The sequence below is a fragment of the Anguilla anguilla genome, chromosome 10 (assembly GCF_013347855.1).
Source record: "Anguilla anguilla isolate fAngAng1 chromosome 10, fAngAng1.pri, whole genome shotgun sequence".
In the NCBI taxonomy this organism is placed as follows: Eukaryota; Metazoa; Chordata; class Actinopteri; order Anguilliformes; family Anguillidae; genus Anguilla; species Anguilla anguilla.
The window spans coordinates 20068975-20091708 of NC_049210.1; the positions used below are offsets into that span (position 1 = coordinate 20068975).

The following is a 22734-nucleotide window of genomic DNA, read 5'->3' on the forward strand; positions in this document are numbered from 1 at the left end:
AAGTTACAGGGAGGGTGTCATTTCTGGGTCTCCTTACCGTGTCTTTGGAGGACCTACGTCTCTTGATGCTGGAGGCCAGGGAGGCACTGATGGACCTAAAAGAAGCTTTCTTTTTGGGGTCGGGTTCTGCTCTACCACTTTTCCTATCCTAAAATAAATATATGTAGAAGAATTATTTACGTTCTGTGGAGGAGTGCGATTGGTTTTACTCTCACCCCCTCCCTTAATTCCCCACCCCTTCCCACCCCACTACACCCTATCTCTGATCGTGATTGGACGCTCTCTCTCACACAGTCTTTCTTAAAGAATGTTAAGGCCATGTAGTAGAAGCGGAGACCCTCTGGGGGTGTTCAAGACGAGGCTTGAAGCAGTGCCTTACCCGGTATATTAGAACTAGACCGGTTTAACGGCCTGTTCTCGACATCAGGTCTCCTTGTTGTGTTCTCTCCCCAACGGCAGGTTTAGAGGTCCACAGATTAGTAAGCATGAGGCGGCAAGACACGTCTCAGTGCGTGGATGTTTCTTTCCACATTATAGGTCAGGGGACAGTGTGGAACTGCCACACCCTCACACCCACTGACTGTCAGCTCGCCTAAAGCAGCTGACAGTCTAACTCTCCGCAGTGAGGCCGGGTGAGATGGGAGAACCTCACCCTTGGACTCACATATCAGGAGCACACGTACTTGCATTCTGATTGGCTGAGCAAAATGGCTGCTTAAGTTAGGAAATATACCTGTGCCCTCCCCAACCCCCTCCCACCTCGCCACCCCCCCCCCCCCCCCACCACACACACACACACAAACACACTCCCAGGGTTCTATGCACTCCACCCCAGCTACATCAAAGAGTTTATATCTGTGTTCCTCACATCTACAACATAGGTATTACTTGCAGAACTTGAGTGCATGCAAAAAAACTGATCTTACCATCTTTCAACAGTGTGCAGTATCTAATCCTTTGGTTTCAGACATGCACATGCACAATTATATAAAAATATAGAACTTTCTGGAGGGTAACACCATTGGGCTGGCTGATTGGCTCAATATTGATACAGCAGGAAATTCTTTATTTCCGCTGGTACCCGCCCCCCCCTCCCACAATCACCACCCACCCTTGTTGTCATGGTGACCCTCGAGCCACTAAAAGGCACAGAGGAGAAGCCAGACTACACAGACTGTCTGGACACAAAGCTTGTTTTTTTGGGGATCCTTACATCCTGATTCTCTAGAGAGGAAGAGGGCTGCATTGAGGGAAGGAAAGGGAAAACAACAAATAAATAAATAGAAATATCGATATAAATATTCACATTCTGCTTAAAGGGTGGTGTCACTCCAAATGGCAAGCCATACGCAAGCGCAAAAGCAAACCAAAGTAAATAAGGGGGGGGGGGGGGGGGGGGGGGGGGGGGGGGGGGGGGGGGTTGGGGAAGCGAGGACTCGCAAAAGTAAGAACAAAAAAGCCAAGCAGAAAATACTTAATTTGTGCAATTGTGTGGAGTTGGGACTTGAGGGGGAGTTCCCATTAAAAATGCACTGATGGGAAATGACAACCAATCAATAATAAACTGACAACTCAATAGAACGTTCTTTGCATTATACCTTGAGCTTGGTATAATGGAAATTCACCCCACACACTCTGGGAAACGGGGGTAGACTGGGAGGACGGGGGGGGGTGCAGATTATGGCAGTGTGGTGCGAATTTCACCTGAGGTCATGCAGAACAGCGAACTGAACGGTGATTCATAATGAATGGCATGGTGAGAGAAATCAGGCCGCTGCTGTCTCTCAGGACAGCCCCTTCTGTCAGATCACGTGACCGGGCGCCTTACATGACCTGCGATCCCAGCTGATCCTCGACTCCTATCATTGGACCATTGTGCAACTTTGCTGTTGTTTAAACTATTAAAAAATTTTTTAAAAACTGGACTTCGACCATAAGAACCAGCTGACCCTCAGCAAAATTATAAAGAATAATTCTGGATTTCTTTAGGATTCGAGGTTAAATTGAACACTTTTGTTTTTCCGAAACCAAACAGCTACTTCCTGCCACACAGGAAGTGGCTAAAAAGGTGTGGCGGATCCTGCCCGGATGATTTGCGGGCAGCATCGGCAGGCATCAGTTTATGGCCACAGTTCTTTATGAGGCATCGAATTAAAATTCCTCCTTTAGAAATAAACCACAATTCTTTAAGGTGTAAGATCACAAGTGTGTGATTAGAATGTTCTAAACTGAACATTCCGACACTGATGTAACAATCACCACAGGTAATTGACAGCAACTGAGTTCTAGACCACTGACTTGGAAAAAGAAAAACATTCCAAAAATACCTGCTCTTCAAAGGGTGAAGGATATTACATACACAAACTACTGGATTACTGACTGAACTGCAGCTGTTGCGTGATACTTCGCCAGATTTAATTTCCTGCCACCGCTAATCATTTGGACAGTTTCAAAACATCATCTTTGAACGGACAGTTTTTTGCTTCACGTTTGAATCTGTTCCTGTGTCAGTAACAGTGAGAACTGGAGAGGGCTTTCATCTAATTCTGCCTCTCAGATGCAGGGGTGTTTATTTTTGTCCTGTCCCGTCTTGTCTCTGTATTTCTGCACGTCTCCATTAGACAGCGCACCCCTGAATTAATCCCCTGAACAGAGACCGGCGAGAGGCAGTAGTGTTCCACGACGGAATTATGGCTGCCAGGCCTCCGGTGGCTGCCTAGGAAAGCACGCGCCTCTCCGGGTGTGGTGGGTCAGCGGACCCGCGTGGGTGGGTTATTCAATGGAGCGCTGCCTCACGAGTCGCTCGTGTCCAAACGCTGCACACACGAGCATTAGCACAAACCCACACGCTCCAACAATTCAGAGGGTGAAAACCATGGCAAAATCTGGCCATTGAGACGTACCACTAAAAAAGGGAAGATCGCAGAAACTACCATTGCAATAGCCTGGTTATTGACTTGTGTTTGACCAGTGCGTGTTCATTTGAAGGCTGCACAAAAAGTGTCTGGAGCTGTGCATGCCACACCAGCAAGCCACACTCGAAGGAGTTTTCTTCTCTTTGTTATATAATAGCCCGTGTACCTCTCTGCTTTCATAAATATATAAATATATTTTGTAATTTGGGTCACAGTGCTCTAATCAGTCCTGTGGCAGCCACTGCCAAGGGCAGCATGCAACCTGTTCCTTGCTTCTCCTTGCCACTGTCGCCTTTGGGTTTCTTTGTGGGGGTTTAGGCCAGGGTATTCTATGAGGTGTATTTGCGGGCAAAAATGCGTTATAAATATAAATAAAATTTGATTGGTTGATTGATTGATTGGTTCCTGACAGAACAAATTAGCCAATCCGGATACGGTGCCTCATTCTGCTGGCGCGGTCTACTCTGAAAGACAACGATGTTAGCGAGCCCGTTCTGATCGCATCCCATTCTGAAGGGCCCCCTGTCTGCGGGTAGAGAAAGCACAGAGGAAAACGACGCACAGCGTTAGAAGGCAGCTGTTGGCCGGAAGAGAGGCCGTGATCCTGCCCGCCCACCAGCAGAGCGCCATTCGCTAAAGAGCCCGGTCCCAGCATGCCAGCGGCCGTCTCCACGGCAACATCAGAGCCTTACTGCGCCCGCTGCTGTGCAGCATGACCCTTATAACAGGGACCCAGAACCCTTCCCTGCGGCCCCCTGGGTCTACGCTGCCCTTTAGAGACATTAAATCTCCTGCTGCTGAGGGGCGGGAGGTTCTGGCAGAGTTCCTGTCCTCTACATTGTTACAGCACAAGATAAATGTGGAAGCGGGTGACAAATCTTTATGCGACAAGGCTAGGCAATGCATACGGAACAACACGGCTCAGATTGCCATTGTGAGTTATGTGCTGTGTATGAACCACATTCTTAAGTATGACAAGAAATCTCCCCAGGTTGGGCAGGACAGTGGGAAGGCAAGTGAAGAACCTGTTCTGTCAACCTACACCAACCAATGAAATGAGTGACCTTTGGCCTCCCCATCGCTGATATCCCTTACCCATGGTGCTTTGCAGCAGGGAATCACTCTACACACAGGAGAAAGGCACAGAGTGGCTAACTTTGGAGTACAGCATTCTACGTCCACTGATTCTGTTCGATTATTATTATTGACTGGGCCCAGGAAGTGGTTGGAAACAATGGAATTTCCCATAGAGAAAAACTTTAAAAATCATATCTTCTCATGAGTAAACAATTCCACAACCTCTTTCTCCACATGAAGTGTTTTGTATATCAGTGTTGATTGTAAAAATTGTATTTGAAAAATTTTATCCTCAGATTTACAATACTGGCAAAAAACTACACAACACATGTTTACGTCTTCGAGCTTTCCACAGCATTCTCCATTATTGGCTAGCGAGAGCCCGTTGACATAAACAGTTGTTGTGTAGTTTTTTAAAGATATCGTAAATCTGGGGATAAAATTTTTTCAATATATTTTTTTATAATCAACAAATATGCAGAACACATTGTTTGGAGAAAGAGGTTGTGTAACTGTTTCCTCATGGGAAGATATGATTTTAAAAGTTTTCCTCGATGGCAAATCCCATTGTTTCAAACCAGTTCCTAGTTCCAGTCACTTTTTTGCAATGGGCAGGACTTTAACACTGTATTATTGTTATCTGTGTACCTAAGCATGGCTGCCATATAAATTATCACTATACTCATGACTCATTAATCAATTCACAAATTCTCTACTAAATATCGCATATTGTAGCTTTGACTAGCATCACCCTTTCTTACCAAAACGTTCCTGATTTTTTCTTCTCTCCACTTCTTAAACATTTTCTTACATGATGGGTGACTCAGCAGGACCAGAGTAACTACTTCAACCAATTTCCCTTATATAACTGACAGACTATTTGATGCCATGAACTGGAATGGTAGTTTTGGGTTTGATGCTTCTCATATTGGGCTCAGCTTTGCTCTCGGCAACTTCAATTCTGACAGAGCGGATGGCATGGCGGAAGGATGGTTGATTCAGACCGATTACTTTACGTACTAATCTGGGGGTCCCGGGCTGGCCCACACCTTGACTCCCCTGTGCCTCCTTACTGTCCTGTGGGGGACAGACAAGAGACAGGAGTCCGATTTGAACTGCAGGACAGGACATCACTGTGAGGGCCTGGTTGGCCAGGGTAGAAAGGCCGCAGTCGTCTATCTCTCTCCGGACCCTAACATTATCACTACGGACCCCGGCCTCAGCTGCGTCTTACGCCTCAGCTGTGCAGACGTCAGCCTCTGTTGTGCTATAGCCACACTCTAGCCTGGCCCCCTTGTGCCAGAACAGCCTACACATGCCCCTTGACCTCAGTAAAGGTCCAGTCTCTCAGAGAGGGAGAGGAAAGAGTGATAACTTTTGTCATGTCCTGACTCTGTGACCGCTGTGGGGGCCTCTCATTGGTCCAGCTCGGGCCCTCCCCCTCTGGGCGGTTGGAGAGGTGGGCGGGGGTGGTGGGGGGATTGGGGGACATACCTGCAGATTCTTCCTCCAGACGTTGACAGCCGCGAAGGCCAGCTGCATCTGCTTCCTGCGGGCGTCCTTGTGGCGCTTGTAGGCGATTTCAATGAAGATGAGGAAGATGCCGGCGACTATTCCGCCAGCAACCAGCATGAAAACACCTGCGGGGGAAAGCAGGCGGGGCCAGTCAATTCCAGACACCACCCCTGCCACTCACCCTGGCCTCAGCCGCGGCCCGAAGGACACTCTCACCAACACTCTCAGAGCTGGTTCGTCTGATCCCCTTCACTGGTGTCCACGAGCGTTTAACATACCAAAGGATGTCAAAGCAAATGTCAAATCATCCACGAGGCTGCTGTGCTATTTTCTGAACATAGCCACAGAGAACATGCTGAAAATTCCCACCAGCTGTAACTGGACAGCAAAAATATGACAGAAAATTACAGGAGGTGGAAAAAATCAAAAGGTGCTCAGAAGGCAAATAAATATCACAGGAATACCATCTGCACATCATCATTATACAGGAACTGAACCGTTTGTTTTTTTGGCGAAAAAGCTAATGACTGTTTATGTAAGCCTCGAAAAATCGAAACAGCCCAGAACAGTGACCTTCGCTTGTACCTTCGGTATGATTTGTTTGATGTTTTTAAAGGCTTCATAAGCAGTCATTAGCTTTTGCCCAAATGAAAAATAAATAAACGCCCACACATTATACATTGTGGAAGATTTTTCTTTGCAATCCAAAACTAAGGTAGGTTTTCCAGTCATAAACTACTGTGGAAAATGGATCGATATTAACTACACCTCTTAGAATAGCCAATTTTGTAAACTTGCGGCTTACCAAACATATGTTTAAGAATCTGCTCCTGTGTCTGTGTAACTATTTCCACTACATATATAATGCTGTATTCATATTTGTTGTGCTTCTTCCTTTTCTGAACACATGCCCTAATTGGCCATCTGATTTGCAGTACCATATGTACATAACTCTTGGTGAAACATAAAGGTTGTAACCAGCACAAAATTATTTACACAATCGGCTCTCAGACAAAATGTTGTGTTTCATCAACAGCATACAAATAACATTCACATCATGCCTTGAAACACTTGCTCTGAGACTGCTTAATGAATGTAAAATTATGTATATTTGCAATTCAAAGGCAGCTCCATTCGCTTTTAATAGACAAAATCATTTCCACAGTCATATTTTCATCCGATTTGATTTGTTTTATGTAATAATTTTATATACTCACATATACATAGTAGGCTAACAAGTGACTTAGTCGGTGTAGATATAGTTCTCAGATACAGTCGTCCTGGGCCCTGGAGGAGGGGGCCCCAATACTCTGTGACCCTGAGATATTATGGTCCAGGGCCCGGCAAAAATGTAATAGTAATCATCTTGAATTTTACCCAGCAGTCCTGGTTGTACTTCCAGTAATGATTACCAAGGATAAAAAAAACACAAAACAGTCAAAGGACTTAATCCCAACGCGCATTTCCTTCAGCGGAGGACAGAATCTGTGAAAGCAGGACACGGAAGCTTCGGCCTGCTCGCGCGCGTTTACCGCCTGGCGCTGAACCGGAGCGAGCGTACTGTACCTGCCATGTTCTCGAACGTGAGCGTGGCCGGGGCATTGCTCCTGGAGTCACACTCCTGGTATCTCACCCAGGTCTTATCCAGGTCCTCCATGAAGCCGTTCTCATGGGAACTGCGGGGGGGTGGGGGGGGGGAGGGGGCAGGGGCAGGGTCACGCTTGTTAACATACGCAAAAAAAATGAGAAACTCCTAATCACAGACTTTATTTCTAGCCGTAAAATAATATAGTTCACCAATCGTTACGGCGCAACATTACGATCTGCCATCACTTACATGTTAACGACATCAGCGCAGAGATAATTATTTAAAAACTACATTTTTTTAAGCTACTTTTTTTTTCTATTCTCCCAAATTGGGATGTGCAATTGCGTTTGTAGGCCTTTGATAGCAGCCAGCGCTTCTCTTGACTTGGCAGTCCACCCACTGACCCTCCCTCCCTGGGTAGCCCATAACTTTACATCAGTGCAACTCAAGGCTGCAGTACCTGCAGGTATTTGCTCCAACCATGGACTACACCACCTAATTACTACAGGAGATAAAGTGAGTAATTTGTGAAATCATCTGGCTCAGTGCATGGCTGGAGCAGACACCTGCAGACACTGCGGCCTGCAGGACCTGGAGTTTAGCATCCCTGCGCTACATACTGACCCACAGGGCAGCCGGCTGGAATCTGCCACCAGGCCGCTGGATGCATCCACACAGAGAGGCAGGCTGTAGAGCCCGAGCCTCCCAGCAGCTCCCAAGAGTCAGATTATTAACATGCAAAATGTGTTGACAGTTTTGCAGCAGTGACACCTACACAGCATAGTTCAGAGACATAGAAATTCAAGTTTTTATTTATTCTTGTTCTTTATTTGCTTGTTACATTGTGTGTACTTTATATGTACCATTTCAATTTAAAAACAAAATCTTTTTTTTTTGAAAAAGAGAAATTGAAGAGTATTCACTGACAACCAGAAGTTTCATTTTTACACTTTGCTAATTTTCATTTCCCTGTTTTTGTTTTTTACCCTCCTCTGGAATGGAATAGCAACTTTTACTGGAATCATAATTTTGAGAAGTGAGAGTCTACAACGAGAATGCAACATTACCTCTGTCTACCGTATCCTCATATTTAAAAAGAATTTTAAAAGGTATTAAGTTATTTATTTATTTATTTTATTATATATTTGTGCCTTTATTTTATCTTGGTTAAATAAGTGTTTTTATTATTTGTGACATGGACAAAGACTGAAACTCAAGTTCAGGAAGTGGAAATGCCTGCATTTATTCACTTGTGCACAGTAAAGTGTTCAGTGTTAAATCAACTGTTACCGAGTACATGTGGTCTCTGTTGGACTCATGTACTCCGCTGCAGTTGAGTTTACACTGGACATTTTATCGTGCATGAGAAGTAAAGCGCAGTTCATGACCAAAAAAACCTTTTTGAACTATTCTCGGGAGAAGGGAGTACACTGAATCACTGATCCTAAAAGATGTGTTCCTTGAGTGACTAGACAAGACAAATTGATTTCTTGCCAGCAGAGGAAGGCATGATGGGGGGGGGGGGGGGGGGGGAGAACAAAATTCACTTTGGGACACACTCATTATTTCAGCCAAGTTTGGTTGTGTAGTACTCTTTAGGGGAACATACGTGTGTACCGACATAGCTCAGGAGGTAAGACCGATTGTCTGGCAGTTGGAGGGTTGCCGGTTCAAACCCCGCCCTGGGCATGTCGAAGTATCCTTGAGCAAGACACCTAACCCCTAACCCCTAACTGCTCTGGCGAATGAGAGGCATCAATTGATAAAGCGCTTTGGATAAAAGCGCTATATAAATGCAGTCCATTTACCATTTACTCACAGCTACATATTTTATGTGCATGTTCAATTCCTTTAAATGTTATTTAGCTAACTCTGAATGCATTCAATCTGCTAGATTGGCCAGGAAAATGATTAGACAGGAGGCTGAAAAACTCAAATTAGTAAGTTAGCCAGCTCAATGCATTTTCAGGCTTATTAGATAACTGGATAAATTCACTTTCAAACATTCAGCTAGCAAGCTATTATTTTAATTAGGTAAGTTAACTAATTAGCTAGTTAGCTTGACAACATTGTTAGCAAGTTGGCAAGGTAAACAGAGAGCTAAACTGATGCAGCTGTATGGGGACATAGCCATGTACCACCCATAAAAATGTTGCCTATTAGAAACTAGCATGCTAATACAGTCATGGGACACAATACCAATATTTCGGAGCTATCTAATAAACGGACCTTCTGAACATAAATCACTGGAATTGGTGACTGTTGAGACTCCTGTTCTGCTTTCTTAAAGAATCCCTTCAGGTGAATGCAACCACAGGCAGTCACATGTGACACTCCCAGTCCATAAATTTAGAGTGAAATTTAATCTAGGTTTTGAGGGAACCATAAAAATGACTGCTTATCAGAAAATCTAGTTTGATGACCATAAAATAAATGCTTATTAATTCATTTACTCATTTTAACTGGCACTCAGGTTCCAAGGTTTGATTTTTCAATAGAAATAAAAACCAATTTCCATTGTTGATTCACGTCATAGAGATTCGAACCCATAGTTCTAGTAAGGATACGTCACTCCATCTTAATGACCTACTTTTTATACAACCTTTTTATACTAACAAACTGAGCAGAAGTGGAAGTGAAAGGGAATATGATTTAAATACTATGAAATATAATCCATAAACTTTGAAATAAATACAGTATTTATTATTTAGTATTGCTATGAAAACATTATTATTTGCTACATTTTGTTTATCATCATGCACAGAAAATCCTCTGTATTCACATCAGATTCTCTGAATGGACTATAAAGTATCAGAATAGTATGCTATACTCAAATAACAATAACAACAAATAACAAATTGGAATTGAATGAACCACTAAGTCTGTGACCTGGAGCTCTATACTAAAATCAATGAAATGAGTTAAATCAGCAAATGAGGCCCATCATTACTGATAAGAACACTCAGCTGGTACTCCGGCTATTCTTCACAACTGAAAACATCACATTTCCTTTGGCAAGTCTCAATGACACAATGTTCGTGCAAAGTTGTTGCTTGTACAAAGTTGCACACTTTCTTGTGAAACAAAACAGTTTGAGGACCACAATGCACTGCATCAGTTACACTGGTGACATCATCCCCATACTGCAAGTTAGCCCACTCCACAGTGGTTATTCCTCTTAAGTGACGCAGCTTAAGTACCTCTTCCTCAAGAGTACAGTGGCAATGCCTGAGATATGAACCGGCAACCTCAGTGTTACAAGAGGCCCCGGCTCCTTAAAAGCTACACTTCCTCCATTCTTCGTGACAACGTGGCAAGCAGCCTGAAATTGAAATTGAGGGAAGGGAGACATGCAGCCACGGAGTGCGATGAGCCAAAAAAGGCATGGTGCCCTGGCGTCCCCGGGGACTGACCTGAGAATGGCCAGGGAAACGTTCTGCTTCCAGGGGCTGTCCTTCCGCATGCCGATCCCAAAACCGGAGCGGAAAAACAGCTCCCCCGTCGTCACCAGGTCGCACTTCTGTGAGGCTTCGAACTCCAGAACCGCAGAGTCCCAGATGAAGGCGTGCAGCTTACTGCAGGCAGGGGATGTGCATGTTTGGGTGTGTGTGTGTGTGTGTGTTTGTGTGTGCGTGCGCGGGTGTGTGGGGGAGGGTTGGGTGACAATAGAGAGCACAGTGGGTTACAACACAGTACGGTTTACCGGTGTCTACCACCATCATCTTTAACCTCCGTCAACTGAAATCCGTCACCGGACAAGCGGTCCCCCCCCCCCATCCCCACTCCTTATCATTTTATGGAGTTCAATGTCCAGGCTCAACCTGAAAAAAGGGTTTTCAGTGAGACAAAAGTGTGAGAAAAATAGAGGTAGATTACGGAGAAATGAACAGTCCACAGTAAAATTCTCATAGTTTTGCCACCACATATCAATAGTGATATCGGTAGACTTGAATTATAGTTATTTACTTTTAATTCTCTATGGTCTCTGTTAGGTATAAAAACATAAAACAGCAATACAACAACAATAATTAAAAATGTATAAAGCCAAATAACAAGGTAAATAAGCAACAGAAAACTATCCAAGACAAGAGTGTAGGAAGTACACCATCTGTTTTTCCAAGGGGGAAAAACATCATAAGGACGCCCCCGTTCCTGCTGAGTTTAAATATTTTTTCTCCCACGGGTAGACAGAAAGGCATATAAGACCCATCTTTATTATTCTCCGAAAAAAAACTTCAAAAGCCATTAAGAGCTTTGAATAGCGTAATGGTACAATAGTGGAAATGACCACACCCCTTCCTGCACAAGTCTCCACCACCACCAGGCCCAGGCCCTGGCCCCGCCCCCTCCCGGGCGATCACTCACTTGTCCCGCACAGCCTGGATGGCTTCTGCGGCGCTCTCGTAGTTGTGCTTCTCCATGTGGCGGTACATGGTGCTCAGCTCAACTTGCCGCCGGAAATATATGTCCACAGAGCTCTGCTTCACCGTGGCGTAGATGAACTTGTCTGATGGGTTCCGCAGCTGCGCGGCAAAAACGGCACAGTCGGTGATAACGAGCTGCGTTTCTGAAGGGCACCTTTCCGGATCTCAAATCCGATCGGTACACAGCATAATGAGCATCAAATTAGTATACAAATAGATTAACAATAATGAAAATGAGGACATTTTAATTATAAACAGTAATTATATTACCTCTGAAGTATTCAAACAATTTCCAGGAGTTTTTCCGGCGATACAAAGTTCTCATTTAACGTCATTCGAGTCAACGACTAAAAGCCCAGTTTTCATTTTTACTTGGGTTTCAAACGTATGCATTACAGAGCTGTGAGCCCCGTGCACTCCTGTTTGCTGTCGCCCCCTTGTGGTGCAGGGCACTGTGACTCACCCTAGGGTCATTGATGCCAGTGATGCGCTCCTCAGGCCGGTCCAACACCAGGAAGGCAGCCAGGTTGGCAGTATAGGATGCCACAATGATCATGGCAAACCCTGCCCACACCATACCCAGGATCCTTGCTGAGAAGCTGCGTGGTGCACCTGCAGACACACACGCACACAAATGCACACCCATAAAAATGCATTCTTTTCTGGTTATTTATTGTATACTATGCTGCAGAACAAATTGCCCCATGGGGATAACAAAGACTCAACAGGCTAACTTACTAAATCACGCATATGTGCGCACACAGGCACGCATACATACAGACTGGCACTGAGATTTCAGTGGGGAACACCAAGCTCACAGCTCACAGTGCACAGCACACAGCTCACAGAAATGCACGAAGAGTGCACAGTCTGCAGGGAGCAGTGAACAGCACAGAGCTCCCGCAGTACGAACGACATGCAGGTGCTCACCTTCTCCGATCCCAGAGTTCAGCAGTACTCCCCATGAAAACCACATGGCAGAAGACAAGGTGAGGGCATCTTCTTCTTCTTCTTCGCTGTTCACTTTGAACCTTCCAAATGGGCTGCGTGATCAAACCGTGGAAAGGGCCCAATGAGAAACACCAAAACGTACCACCCACCAGCTCCACCCACTCCCCAATGTCCACACCTTAACCCCCAAACCCCTCCAAACATAAGCCAGCCCCTTCAAATTTGTCACTAGATGGCCCTCTTTCCCCTACACGCCTATTTTATGGGTATAAACAGATGGAGATAGTGGGGAAGAAAGAGAGGCAGATGGATACAGAGAAATGGAGAGGGTGGGATAGAGGTCGAAAGAAGAAATGGCAGAGGTCGAGAATAAATTTAAAAGAGTAGCATACTAGACACACCCAACACCCCCGGTGCTATTTCCTTAGGTTTTCCCACTGTTACACTTATAATGCATTAATGGCCAAAAATTCTAGTCTGTTTAGCATGATGTCACTTCACAACTAGGGGGGCAAATGCCTTTGCATAGAAACTACAGCCAAGCCCAGAGCGCATTAGTGAACACACCCTCAGAAGAATACGAGGGAAAGCCCAGTCGTACCTGAACCGGTCTAATAGGTAAAGCATCACCGCCACCACATGTACTGACAGACCCACCAGCAGCCACAGCGTGCTCTGAAACGGTTGCATGAACGAGTCCAGCGTGCTTCGCGGTATTTCCTGCAACACAAACGGGAACGCCATCACCCACGCATCCTCACGCGTAGGCGCCGCGCGCCACGGCGACGCTTTCAAAAAGAACATAGCGTGGCACGCCGAGCGAAAAAGGACCGAGGGAAAAAAAAAAAAAAACATATTTAAACGTTTGGCTCGAGCGTAGGTGCAAACCGCCTGAGGATAAACAGATACAGTAGCCTGTCAGAAAAAGCCAAATGTTTTTTTTTTTTGCTTCCTTCTTAATGGAAAAACGAGAAACCGCCCCCACATTTGTGGATAACCGTGGGAGAGGAGCCATATGCTGGTTTTTTTTCTTGACAGAGAGCGAGATTGTGGCGTACCTTTTTAACGAGGATTGTCAGCCCCTGGTACTTAAACGGTTTGGAGAACTCTATATACTGGGCTCGCTCGTTGTTTATGGTGAGCGGGGCGACGATCATGTCGGCCAGGCCGCCCAGCAGTTCTCCCATCATGCCGTTCCACTCCTTCTTGTTGCTGTTATTTACCTGAGGCAAAGAGAGACCGGGATCAGACCCGCCTGCTCCGTGGCAAATGAAAATAGACGTTTCCTATTTCTGTGTATAATAATATGCCATAGCATGTTAAGTACCTTGAGTCGGGAAAAAAAATGCTATACAAAAAATGTGAAAAAATCATACTTAGCAGTGGAATGGACTTAAACAAAGGGGGGTTTGGGCTTGCCTTTGAGACACTATGTAATTTATTTTTAATCAGACTTTTTATTCTTAGAATTAGCATTTCATTTGAGTTTGTCCGGTAGGTTAATGACATGGGTTACAAAACCTTCTAAGCTGAGATATTTTAAAATGGAATGAGAGTAAACAGACTTGGCTCACTACACTCATATTCATGCATACCGATAGACTCTTCACCAAACCAGGCCCCAGCTTTGATTCACCACCCCTCAACTGACTCTTAGGGTACTGAATGTCCCATAACCACTAAAACCCGACAGTACTGTCTCTCCCGGACTCTCTGTATGGGAACTGGGCTCCTATTTAAAGTGCTTAAATTAATCCTCTTCAGGGAGTTCCAGCTCAAACTCAAGCCTCAAAACCTGCAGCAGTAAATTTTTAATGGTTACTCCCTCAACAGAAATACCAGCCCTCTAAATAATAGCACAGAGTGAGCATGCCACTAATAAAGAGCAAACTAAAGTATTTAACTAAAACTTTATTTCCAGTGGCATGTCTAATTATTTGTATGCTAATAACGATCATGTTAATAATAATAAGAAATTAGATAATGTGAGTATCGCTGCTAAATCTAAGTTAGCGTGGGGTCATTACTGTGTTTCTATAGAAACTTACCCGCTCCTGTGTCCCAAATTTCCCATCGGCCACCAGGTGAACCTCATACGTGAAGTTCATGGTCATGGCCAGCTTGATCAACAAGTCAATACAGAACCCAAAACAACACTGAGGCACTACGGGACGTCCTGTAACACAGAAATAACAGAACGCATGCTGAAAAAATCCTGTCATTTTACATACAACAAATTACACACACACTTACACACACATTACACACCTACTTATATACTGATGAATATATTTGTACGTGTAAATTTGTCTTTCAGCAATCCTCTGCACTTGGCATTTGATTTAAAGGAAATATTCAATGGCAAAAGAAAAGGACTTTTTTTCTTTACCAGGGATAGTTTCGTTGGGCCCAGTGCAGATAACCTTCTTAATTAAGACTCCATTGACTGTGTACTCTTCTTTACATGTGCCATCCAGCATGGTAGGTTTCACATACACAAACGGCTCCTGATGAATGGTCACTATCTACAAGCAAAAACGGAAAGAAGGATTCTTACGTTAACATTTGATTTTTAAAGGACGGAAACTCCACATCGGGGATTATCTCTGACTGTATGACTGAATTGTATGGCTGCCTCCCCCGCAATAACACTAATAATCCCAGCCATTCACATCTTATTTACAGTCCACTTCCCATTGCCTGGGCTAAGTGCTCCCTGCATCACACGAGCACATTCCTGCACAGTTAGCACAGGCAGTCTTCAAGTGCACTGTGACTGGAGTTGCTCCTGGGCAATGTCACAGTGACAACTGTGCCAGCCCCGGTCACTGTTAGCTCTGGTTTCTGTACCAGAACAAGCAGCACATCATCTTACTGTACCCCAGTGCATTAGCAGGACAAACCAATGGCAGCCTGAACTGCAGAGGGCTTTTAGCAATAGAGCCCTTCAGCATGAATAAGTACATGAGCCACTAATGCGCCCACTAGCACAAACATGAGAGTAGGATTATCTCCCTTAGAAACCTGGACTTTTAGCTCAAGGAAACACAGCAAAATGGTAATTATAGTATATTAGTATAGCATACAATATAAAGCATAGAATATATCATAGATAAGACAGTGATCATTGCCATACATAAGTAAGCTTTCAGCAGCGGAATACTTGCTAGCTAAAACCAGTTTAAACAACAACTTGCTGATTTGGTCTGAAGTGAAAAGCAAATGATTATGAGCATCTAACCAGGAGGACATGGGTTAAGACGGATGGAGATGGGTAGAAATGTACCTTCAGCCTGGTGGACATCTGATATCCTCTGGGTTTCTCCGTCTCTCCACCAGGCCAGATGATCTTCCGCTGGCTATTCAGAACCACCTGAAGGGCCGACCAACGTGGTCAGGTACGATCAAACCACAAGCACCACTTCTGAAACGTACTTCCAGATCTCTCATTTATGAAATTAACAGTCGCTTCCAGTTTCCAAGAAACGTATTCTCATCAACAGAATGCATTAAGAGTGCAAAAGCCTCCATGTATCTTAATCGCTTTACCACTTCCTGTAAGGAGTCTACTGTAATCCTTATAACCCTCCTGTCCTAAGACCGAACACCCATTTTAAAAAAATGTACATGATCCCACTTGATCTCTGAGGGGTGAAATTGTGTTCTAGAGCACAAAGTTGAATGCCTTTGTGTGAGATGCTTTCCTGAGTCAGAATTCTTTCTTCCTTTTTTCACACGACCGACACTGAATTACTGTAGATTCGCCTGCAGAATTCCAAGGCTGACTTGTCCTAGACTGAAAAACACCATCTGGAGTATGAATGTGTTCAGGTGTGATTGACAGACTGAAATAATCTGCGTACTTGTGTGCCATTGTAGACTCCCACTTGAACCAGCCTGGTCTTCTGGTAATTCAGAATGCTGTAATGGGCAAACTTCCTGTCTCCGTCGTCATTGAACTCCACACGTCCTGTCAGGCCATCTGGGTACTTGGATGACATCAGCACTCTGAAGCAGGGGGTTGAGAGGAAGGGAGGGGTAATTTTTGGCTGCTACACAGCGTAGATTGCCCTTACAAGCACAGCAATGTGAAACAAACACAATGTTGAAATCCATTGATATCAGCATGGCATACACAGTAGTTTCTTTATTTTGGTATCAAGTCAAATATTCATAAAATATTCATAACTTTGACAATAAGTACAAGTTAATCTGACCCAGTAACTCTATGCAGCTTGTTCGTATTTCCACTCTGACATAACACATCTTTCTATTTCCTCATTATCATATGCCTGGATCTTACAAAGGGAATATATTTTCATTTCATCAGTTTAAGTTATTTTTATACATTCTCAGACAAAGACAGCACAGAAAGAAAAATTTGAATTTGTTAAAATAAGGAGAGAAAAAAGACAAAAAGACTCCACTAATAGTACCAGTGTCATTAGTTGGCGACACCATTCAAAATATAATGTGTGGCTGCTATATTCTTAAGAGGTGTTGAATTCTTTGTCACTTTTCATTTCAACCCAAATTTGGTACACATGACTCTACTAATTAGCAGCTCAACAAGCTCTTGAGCTGTTGAATGAGGTGTTTTGTTAGGGCTGGAATGAAAACCTACAGGATGGTATATCTCCCGGAACACCAATTTACTTAACAAATTGAAAGGCTGCCTAGCCACTTATGATTTGTTAATCCAGCTAGATCAGCCAGTCCCTCCCTCCCTGGATGGTTCCTGCTGAGGGTATAGTTCTCTAGCAGGCTGATAGCAAAGCGCTAGAAGCTTGCAAAAGGAGGCCAATAATATAACATAATCTAACTGCTACTTACTCCTTAAAAAGCTGCCCTCCTTCTCCCATTGGGCCTAGCTGTCGCTTCCCCTTTATTCTCACACTGGAGAAGTAAGTTTCTAAAACGCCAGAGTGTCGTGTAAAGCTCCAAAACTTTGTGACTGGCGGTTCCATCTCGATGATATATGACGTAGCTACAGTATATTGTCACTGCCTTTCAAGGTTATGAAGTTCCTCATCCGTGGACTCATGCTTAAAACAACAGGGACTAATGTCCTGAGTGAAATCATCCATGATGTCCTACTGTTCGCAAAAGTCATCCAAAGGCCTGCATGCACTATCTACGTTTCTATGTTTCACCAGCTAGCTATCAGAGAACCATATTATTTGTGGACCAATTCACCATAAGTTATTTTAGGATGAAGTTCCCCTTTAATTTATTCAGTCAGTGAAGCAACTCATCATTTCTCTGTTCAGTCTGTTTGTCATTGTTTTTCCTTTTAAGTCGACAGCAACGGGAAAAGTATTTACAGCGTCACCCTTTATCTTTTCTCCCTTCATTATTCTTTAATGGCCAAATGCAATCCAGCATAACAAATCAGACAGCAGTTGCTGTCAAGTCAGCTGTCAGTTTGTACTCCTTAGCGTACAGTGAGCCGTGTACACTTGTCCACACACCTTTTAAAGAGAGGCCCAGTCCTCCAGATGTTCGTGTTCCCTACGCATCCACGGGGCGGCTCTGTGATGTTCTCCTTCTCGAAGAGCTCTTGGATGGACTGCGCCACCACTGCCACGGCATCGTTGATGTGCGCCGACTCATTTTTGCCATTGATCAGCTGAAGGCCGATCAAACCTGCCCAGTCAACAGCGTTACAATCAGTATGCTGCACCCTCTCTTTTGAAATAGTTACGTTTGGGGAGGACAGGGAGTCAGTCGGGGAATGTGCATATAAAAAGTCTACAACGCATGCCCGGACACAAATATTTGGTAAATTAATAGTTATTACTAATTTGGTGCACAATCACTGACATTTCCGTGAATATAAAAAGGGGAAGATCAGACAGACGCAAGTGCAATAGCCAGAACAGAAAATGCAGTCGCTGCTTACCATTACATTTCAGTTACAGGGCAGTGTGGAGGGTTGTAAAGCACCCTTCATAAATTCATGAGAACCAGGCTATTAACGCAAGCAAAATACATACAATACAACGTAGGCTACAGCTGCTGTGGAAAACCACAGCCTCTGGTTTTGGGTGAAAACATGTATTTCATCATTTCTTTGCCAACTGAAAAAGAAACTGACACATTCAGACAATAAACAACTGTTAGACATTCACCTTAACAATGCTGTGAAACGACACCACTCGTTTAAAACCTTTAAACATTTGAATGTTTAAACGTTTAAACGCTTAACATGTAAACAAACACCGAGTTGCCATGGTTTGATTAGAAGCAATGTATTTTGAATTAAGCCCCCTATTTGACGGAATGATTGATTAAATAAACAAACAAACAAATAAATAAATAACACATCGATAAAATTACAACATGAAGCCAGCATGTTCCGGAGTCTGTGGAGGCACGCGACGCAGGAGCGGTACGTACCGTCTGGAGCCTCGCTCAGGGCTTTACCGGACATTTCTCTCTCTCCAACCATCCACACGTAACCGGAGCCCGTCATGTTGAGCTGGCGTGCCGCCTTGTAGACCGCAGCCGCTTCGTCTTCGCTGGAGTCACAGGAGAAACAGCAATGGCAACGGTCTCTTTTGTAGTACTTTCAGACTTGATTAGTCGTTTTTCCGTGGTGCCGTAAGCAGTCTATATGGCCTCTGAGAAAATGAACTTGAACCAGGGACTGGCTCTGCCTCAAGTTAGTAGGACATATGCACATTATGCACCCTGTTCTCAATTTTCCATCACACCCGGCAGGGTTAAGATGACGTCGCCCAGGTAATTAATAATAATAATAATTATTATTATTATTATTGTTATTATTGTTATTATTATTATTATTATTATTATCCATCCGTTATCTATACCTGCTTAACCTGTGCAGGGTAGCGGGGGTGCTGGAGCCTATCCCAGCGTGCATTTGCGCGAAAGGCAGGAATACTCCCTGGGCAGGCCGCCAATCCATCACAGGGTACACACACCATTCACTCACCATTCTATTATTATTATTATTAGTAGTAGTAGTAGTAATAGTAGTAGTAGTAGTTCCTGGTTCTTACCTGGCTGAGAGGATGATGACCCGGGCCTCCAGCTCTTTGGCCTCTTGGAGCAGTGCTGTGAGGTTGGTGTCTTGGCTGAACATGAGGACTTTCTCTGCCTGTGATTAAGGTAGACAATCAGCCAGGAAGGCCACTTTCACTCTCGTGAACCATGCTCTGTTTAGCTCTTTTTTCTGTATTTTTTTTTCTTTTTTCTCTTTTTGTCGAAAAAAATGAGAAAAAAATCCAAGAGAATCGGTTCAACCAAAAAAAGTTTAAGCTTGAGAGGGAAAAAAGGTCTGCATTTTTTTGCATGCAAACTGAGGATCATCAAGACTCCAAAAAGAACGTGCATGTTAGAGGTAGAAGGAGAAGAAGATCGATGCAACTGGAAATCAAAAATAGGTGAAGGGAGGGGGAAGGGGTGGTGGTGGTGGTTTTTTTTCCCAAAGAAAAAAATTAAAATAAGAAAATGCTGAAGAGGTAAGACTCAGTATTTGAAGAGTGCCTGTCCCACACGACCAGATGTCCACAAAGGAACAGACTTGCAAACTTGCTGATCTGAACACATGCATTCCTTTAAAAAAAATGCGGGGTGTTTTTTTCTTTTTTTCTTTTTTTTTTTTCCCAACACAAAAAAAAACATTCTTGATTTTATGAAATCAAAAAAAAATCTCAAAATAAAAAAGGCGTGCTACCAAGATAAGAACATTTCTGGGTCGGTTTTTGACTGCTTGATTGGTTTCTAGTTTTCTACGTTTAGATAATTGGTGGGGCGGCGTGCATTAACCATGCAAATATACCTTGGGTCCTCGCTTGTTGTCATAGGACAGTTGGTCGAGGTTTTCATAGTTCCTGTTTTTATTCTGATGAATAATGCGCACAGAGAAGATATGCAGACACAGATATTAAATATTATAAACAGTTGAAAAATGGCGGCAGTAAAAGCATTCCAACAAATCTCCACTTTTCTGCTTCAAATTGGAATCCCTAACACTGGGGCTTGCAAAACATCAAAGAGGACCACTGATGCACGCTAACTGTACACTTAGCTTCTCAGGGCTGCAGGCATGCTTATCAGAGACCCTTTTTGTCTCCTTATAACTTTCTAATTTCTTATGTATGTGTTTAATTGCCTGGATACAAGAAATATATATATATATCCCCACCATAATTAAATTGGAAGGGGTGGCCTTTGCCTTTTAAGAGAACTCCTGATTTGCCAGTCAGGTCATAAAAAGGCAGGCATTCTGTTCCGTGTGGAGCAAGCCACTGTCGAGTTTGGGCATTTGTCTGGGGTTCTCTGAGGCTCAACTCCTCCCAATATACATCTGAATGCAGAGCTATGCAGCTTCTGTGCAAACTCCCCAGACCTACCCAGTCATTTCCAAGCAATGCAAAGGACGCAGGGTAAATGCATTTGCGATAAACGTGCGATAAACATGCAAAAGCTATTTCTTTGAATGCCGACCTTACTGAACAATTCCATGAATTAAAAATCCAAAACATTTGCATTTTGCTTATTTTTTTGTTTATCTGAAAATCTCCAGCTCCCCCATTTCTGAAAGGCCCGTTGTCAGTCTAGTTACTTGCAATGAAGTGACTGTAAACAAAAGACTTCCCAGACATAAAGGTGATTACCTAATACTCACACTTGGTGTGAAAACTGCCACTTTTACATCTACAAATATCTAGGACAATTTGTGACCAAAAATCCACCACAAGTCCCTGGTTCAGAGCAGTTCTGCCATTTGACCTTCAGGTTCTGAAGCAGTTGTTGAGATTGATTGCACAGTTTTGACCTTGGAATTATTAGCCGCCATGCCGTCTCCAAGGCTTCCATTATGCAAGAGACATCTACCTCAATATAGCCACAAAATGGACACCGTGACTAAGCATGCGTGCCCTGATCGCTCTCACATACAGTATAGCTGCCGTCCCAGAGCTATTCTTTGAAGCAGAATTTATGCCCTCTCCGTACAATGCTGTGGTGAATACAAAGCAGTCTATTATGCGGTCTGTGGAAAATAATGTTGAAGTATAATTTTGTAATCTCACATTAGTTATTGATTCAGATTCCTTGTCAAATTGAACAAATTAATTTTCCCCTGACTTATTGCGTCTGTTTGGTGCCAAGGAAATTGTATTCTTGGCTGAGATATTCTTGGTTAGTAATGGGAACAGTGCACCTTTTCATTTATTTATAATTGGACTAATGACTCCCCCTGTACTCTGTGTGTGTGTTCGTGCATGGGTGTGTGTGTGTGTGTGTGTGTGTGTGCGCGTTTGTGTATGTGTGTGTGTGTGTGTGTGTGTGTGTTTGTGTACATGTGTGTGTCTTCCAACAGAAACAAAAGCTTTGTTTATTTTATTCTACTCATGACTTGTATTGTGTTTGCTGGAGAGGAAAATGCGAATTAATTCCACTCTGAAGCATCAACCCATGAACCCCACCAACACCATACCTACAGTGGCTCTAAGTAAAGAGCCACATTCCATCTGACAGAACATTAAAATTCATCTGACAAATTCATGAGTGGATTTGAGTGTCTATTAAATTCACTCTTTTTGGGTGTTAAGTGATGACCATGCACAATGTTATGCAACTTACTTGAATTTATTTGAAATGTGTGTGTGTGTCTGTGTATGTGTGTGCATGTGCATGTCAGTGTGTGAGTGTGTGTGTGTGTGTGTGTGCGAGCATGTGTGTGTGTAAATATTGTTCTCAAATTACTTTAAAACTCTGGACCAAATATAGAGTGAACGCTATGGAAGTTGAAATGGGGAAGCATATTTTAGAAATACTGTCTTATGAGAGAGAATTACTATATATTTAATGCAACAACAAAAATATTAGCATAAAAGCGAGGTACCCAAGTACTATATTGGCAGAATAGATACATGATGATAATCAGTTTTTGGCTTTTGTTTTTTCTTGTGTGAGGGTCTGAAAACACTATTGGTTAGTCACAGATGAAGAAATATTAAATAATGTAGAATAGTTAAAATGCAATGAAGGTTGTTTCAACTTGTAACTCAAAGAAAATAACATATCCCATTCTCAAACATCAGAAGGTTACCTCTATGGTGGTGTCACCTACCTTTCATCAGGGTTTCCTAATTCTCCGGTATGGTTTTCCTGCAATGTTGCATGTTGTGATTCATACTGATGCAACATTGATTAGAGCTGTGCTACTGAGGGGTTAAGATCCCCAAAGGATCTCTTTTACAGACGTAATTAAAGCAAGATGCTGGCAGGC

General features: G+C 43.5%; 1 protein-coding gene across 8 annotated transcripts in view; it reads right to left on the reverse strand.

Moving 5' to 3' along the window:
* Window positions 1-22734, reverse strand: part of grin1b (glutamate receptor, ionotropic, N-methyl D-aspartate 1b) — a 37366-nt gene that overhangs the window by 7789 nt on the left and 6843 nt on the right. Inside the window, exons 4-22 of one of the 8 annotated variants that reach the window (XM_035380054.1) lie at window positions 20278-20340; window positions 19496-19593; window positions 18870-18991; window positions 17942-18116; window positions 16334-16478; window positions 15757-15843; window positions 14860-14995; window positions 14519-14646; window positions 13529-13693; window positions 13072-13190; window positions 12450-12562; window positions 11983-12131; window positions 11461-11618; window positions 10509-10670; window positions 7074-7183; window positions 5487-5632; window positions 5013-5069; window positions 1214-1240; window positions 38-148 (exon numbers count right to left, since the gene is read on the reverse strand). In XM_035380054.1, coding sequence (XP_035235945.1) covers window positions 38-148; window positions 1214-1240; window positions 5013-5069; window positions 5487-5632; window positions 7074-7183; window positions 10509-10670; window positions 11461-11618; window positions 11983-12131; window positions 12450-12562; window positions 13072-13190; window positions 13529-13693; window positions 14519-14646; window positions 14860-14995; window positions 15757-15843; window positions 16334-16478; window positions 17942-18116; window positions 18870-18991; window positions 19496-19593; window positions 20278-20340 — 2271 coding nt within the window. The remainder of the gene's footprint in view (window positions 1-37; window positions 149-1213; window positions 1241-5012; window positions 5070-5486; window positions 5633-7073; window positions 7184-10508; window positions 10671-11460; window positions 11619-11982; window positions 12132-12449; window positions 12563-13071; window positions 13191-13528; window positions 13694-14518; window positions 14647-14859; window positions 14996-15756; window positions 15844-16333; window positions 16479-17941; window positions 18117-18869; window positions 18992-19495; window positions 19594-20277; window positions 20341-22734) is intronic. The other 7 variants (XM_035380055.1, XM_035380056.1, XM_035380057.1 and 4 more) reach the window with 7 other exon arrangements.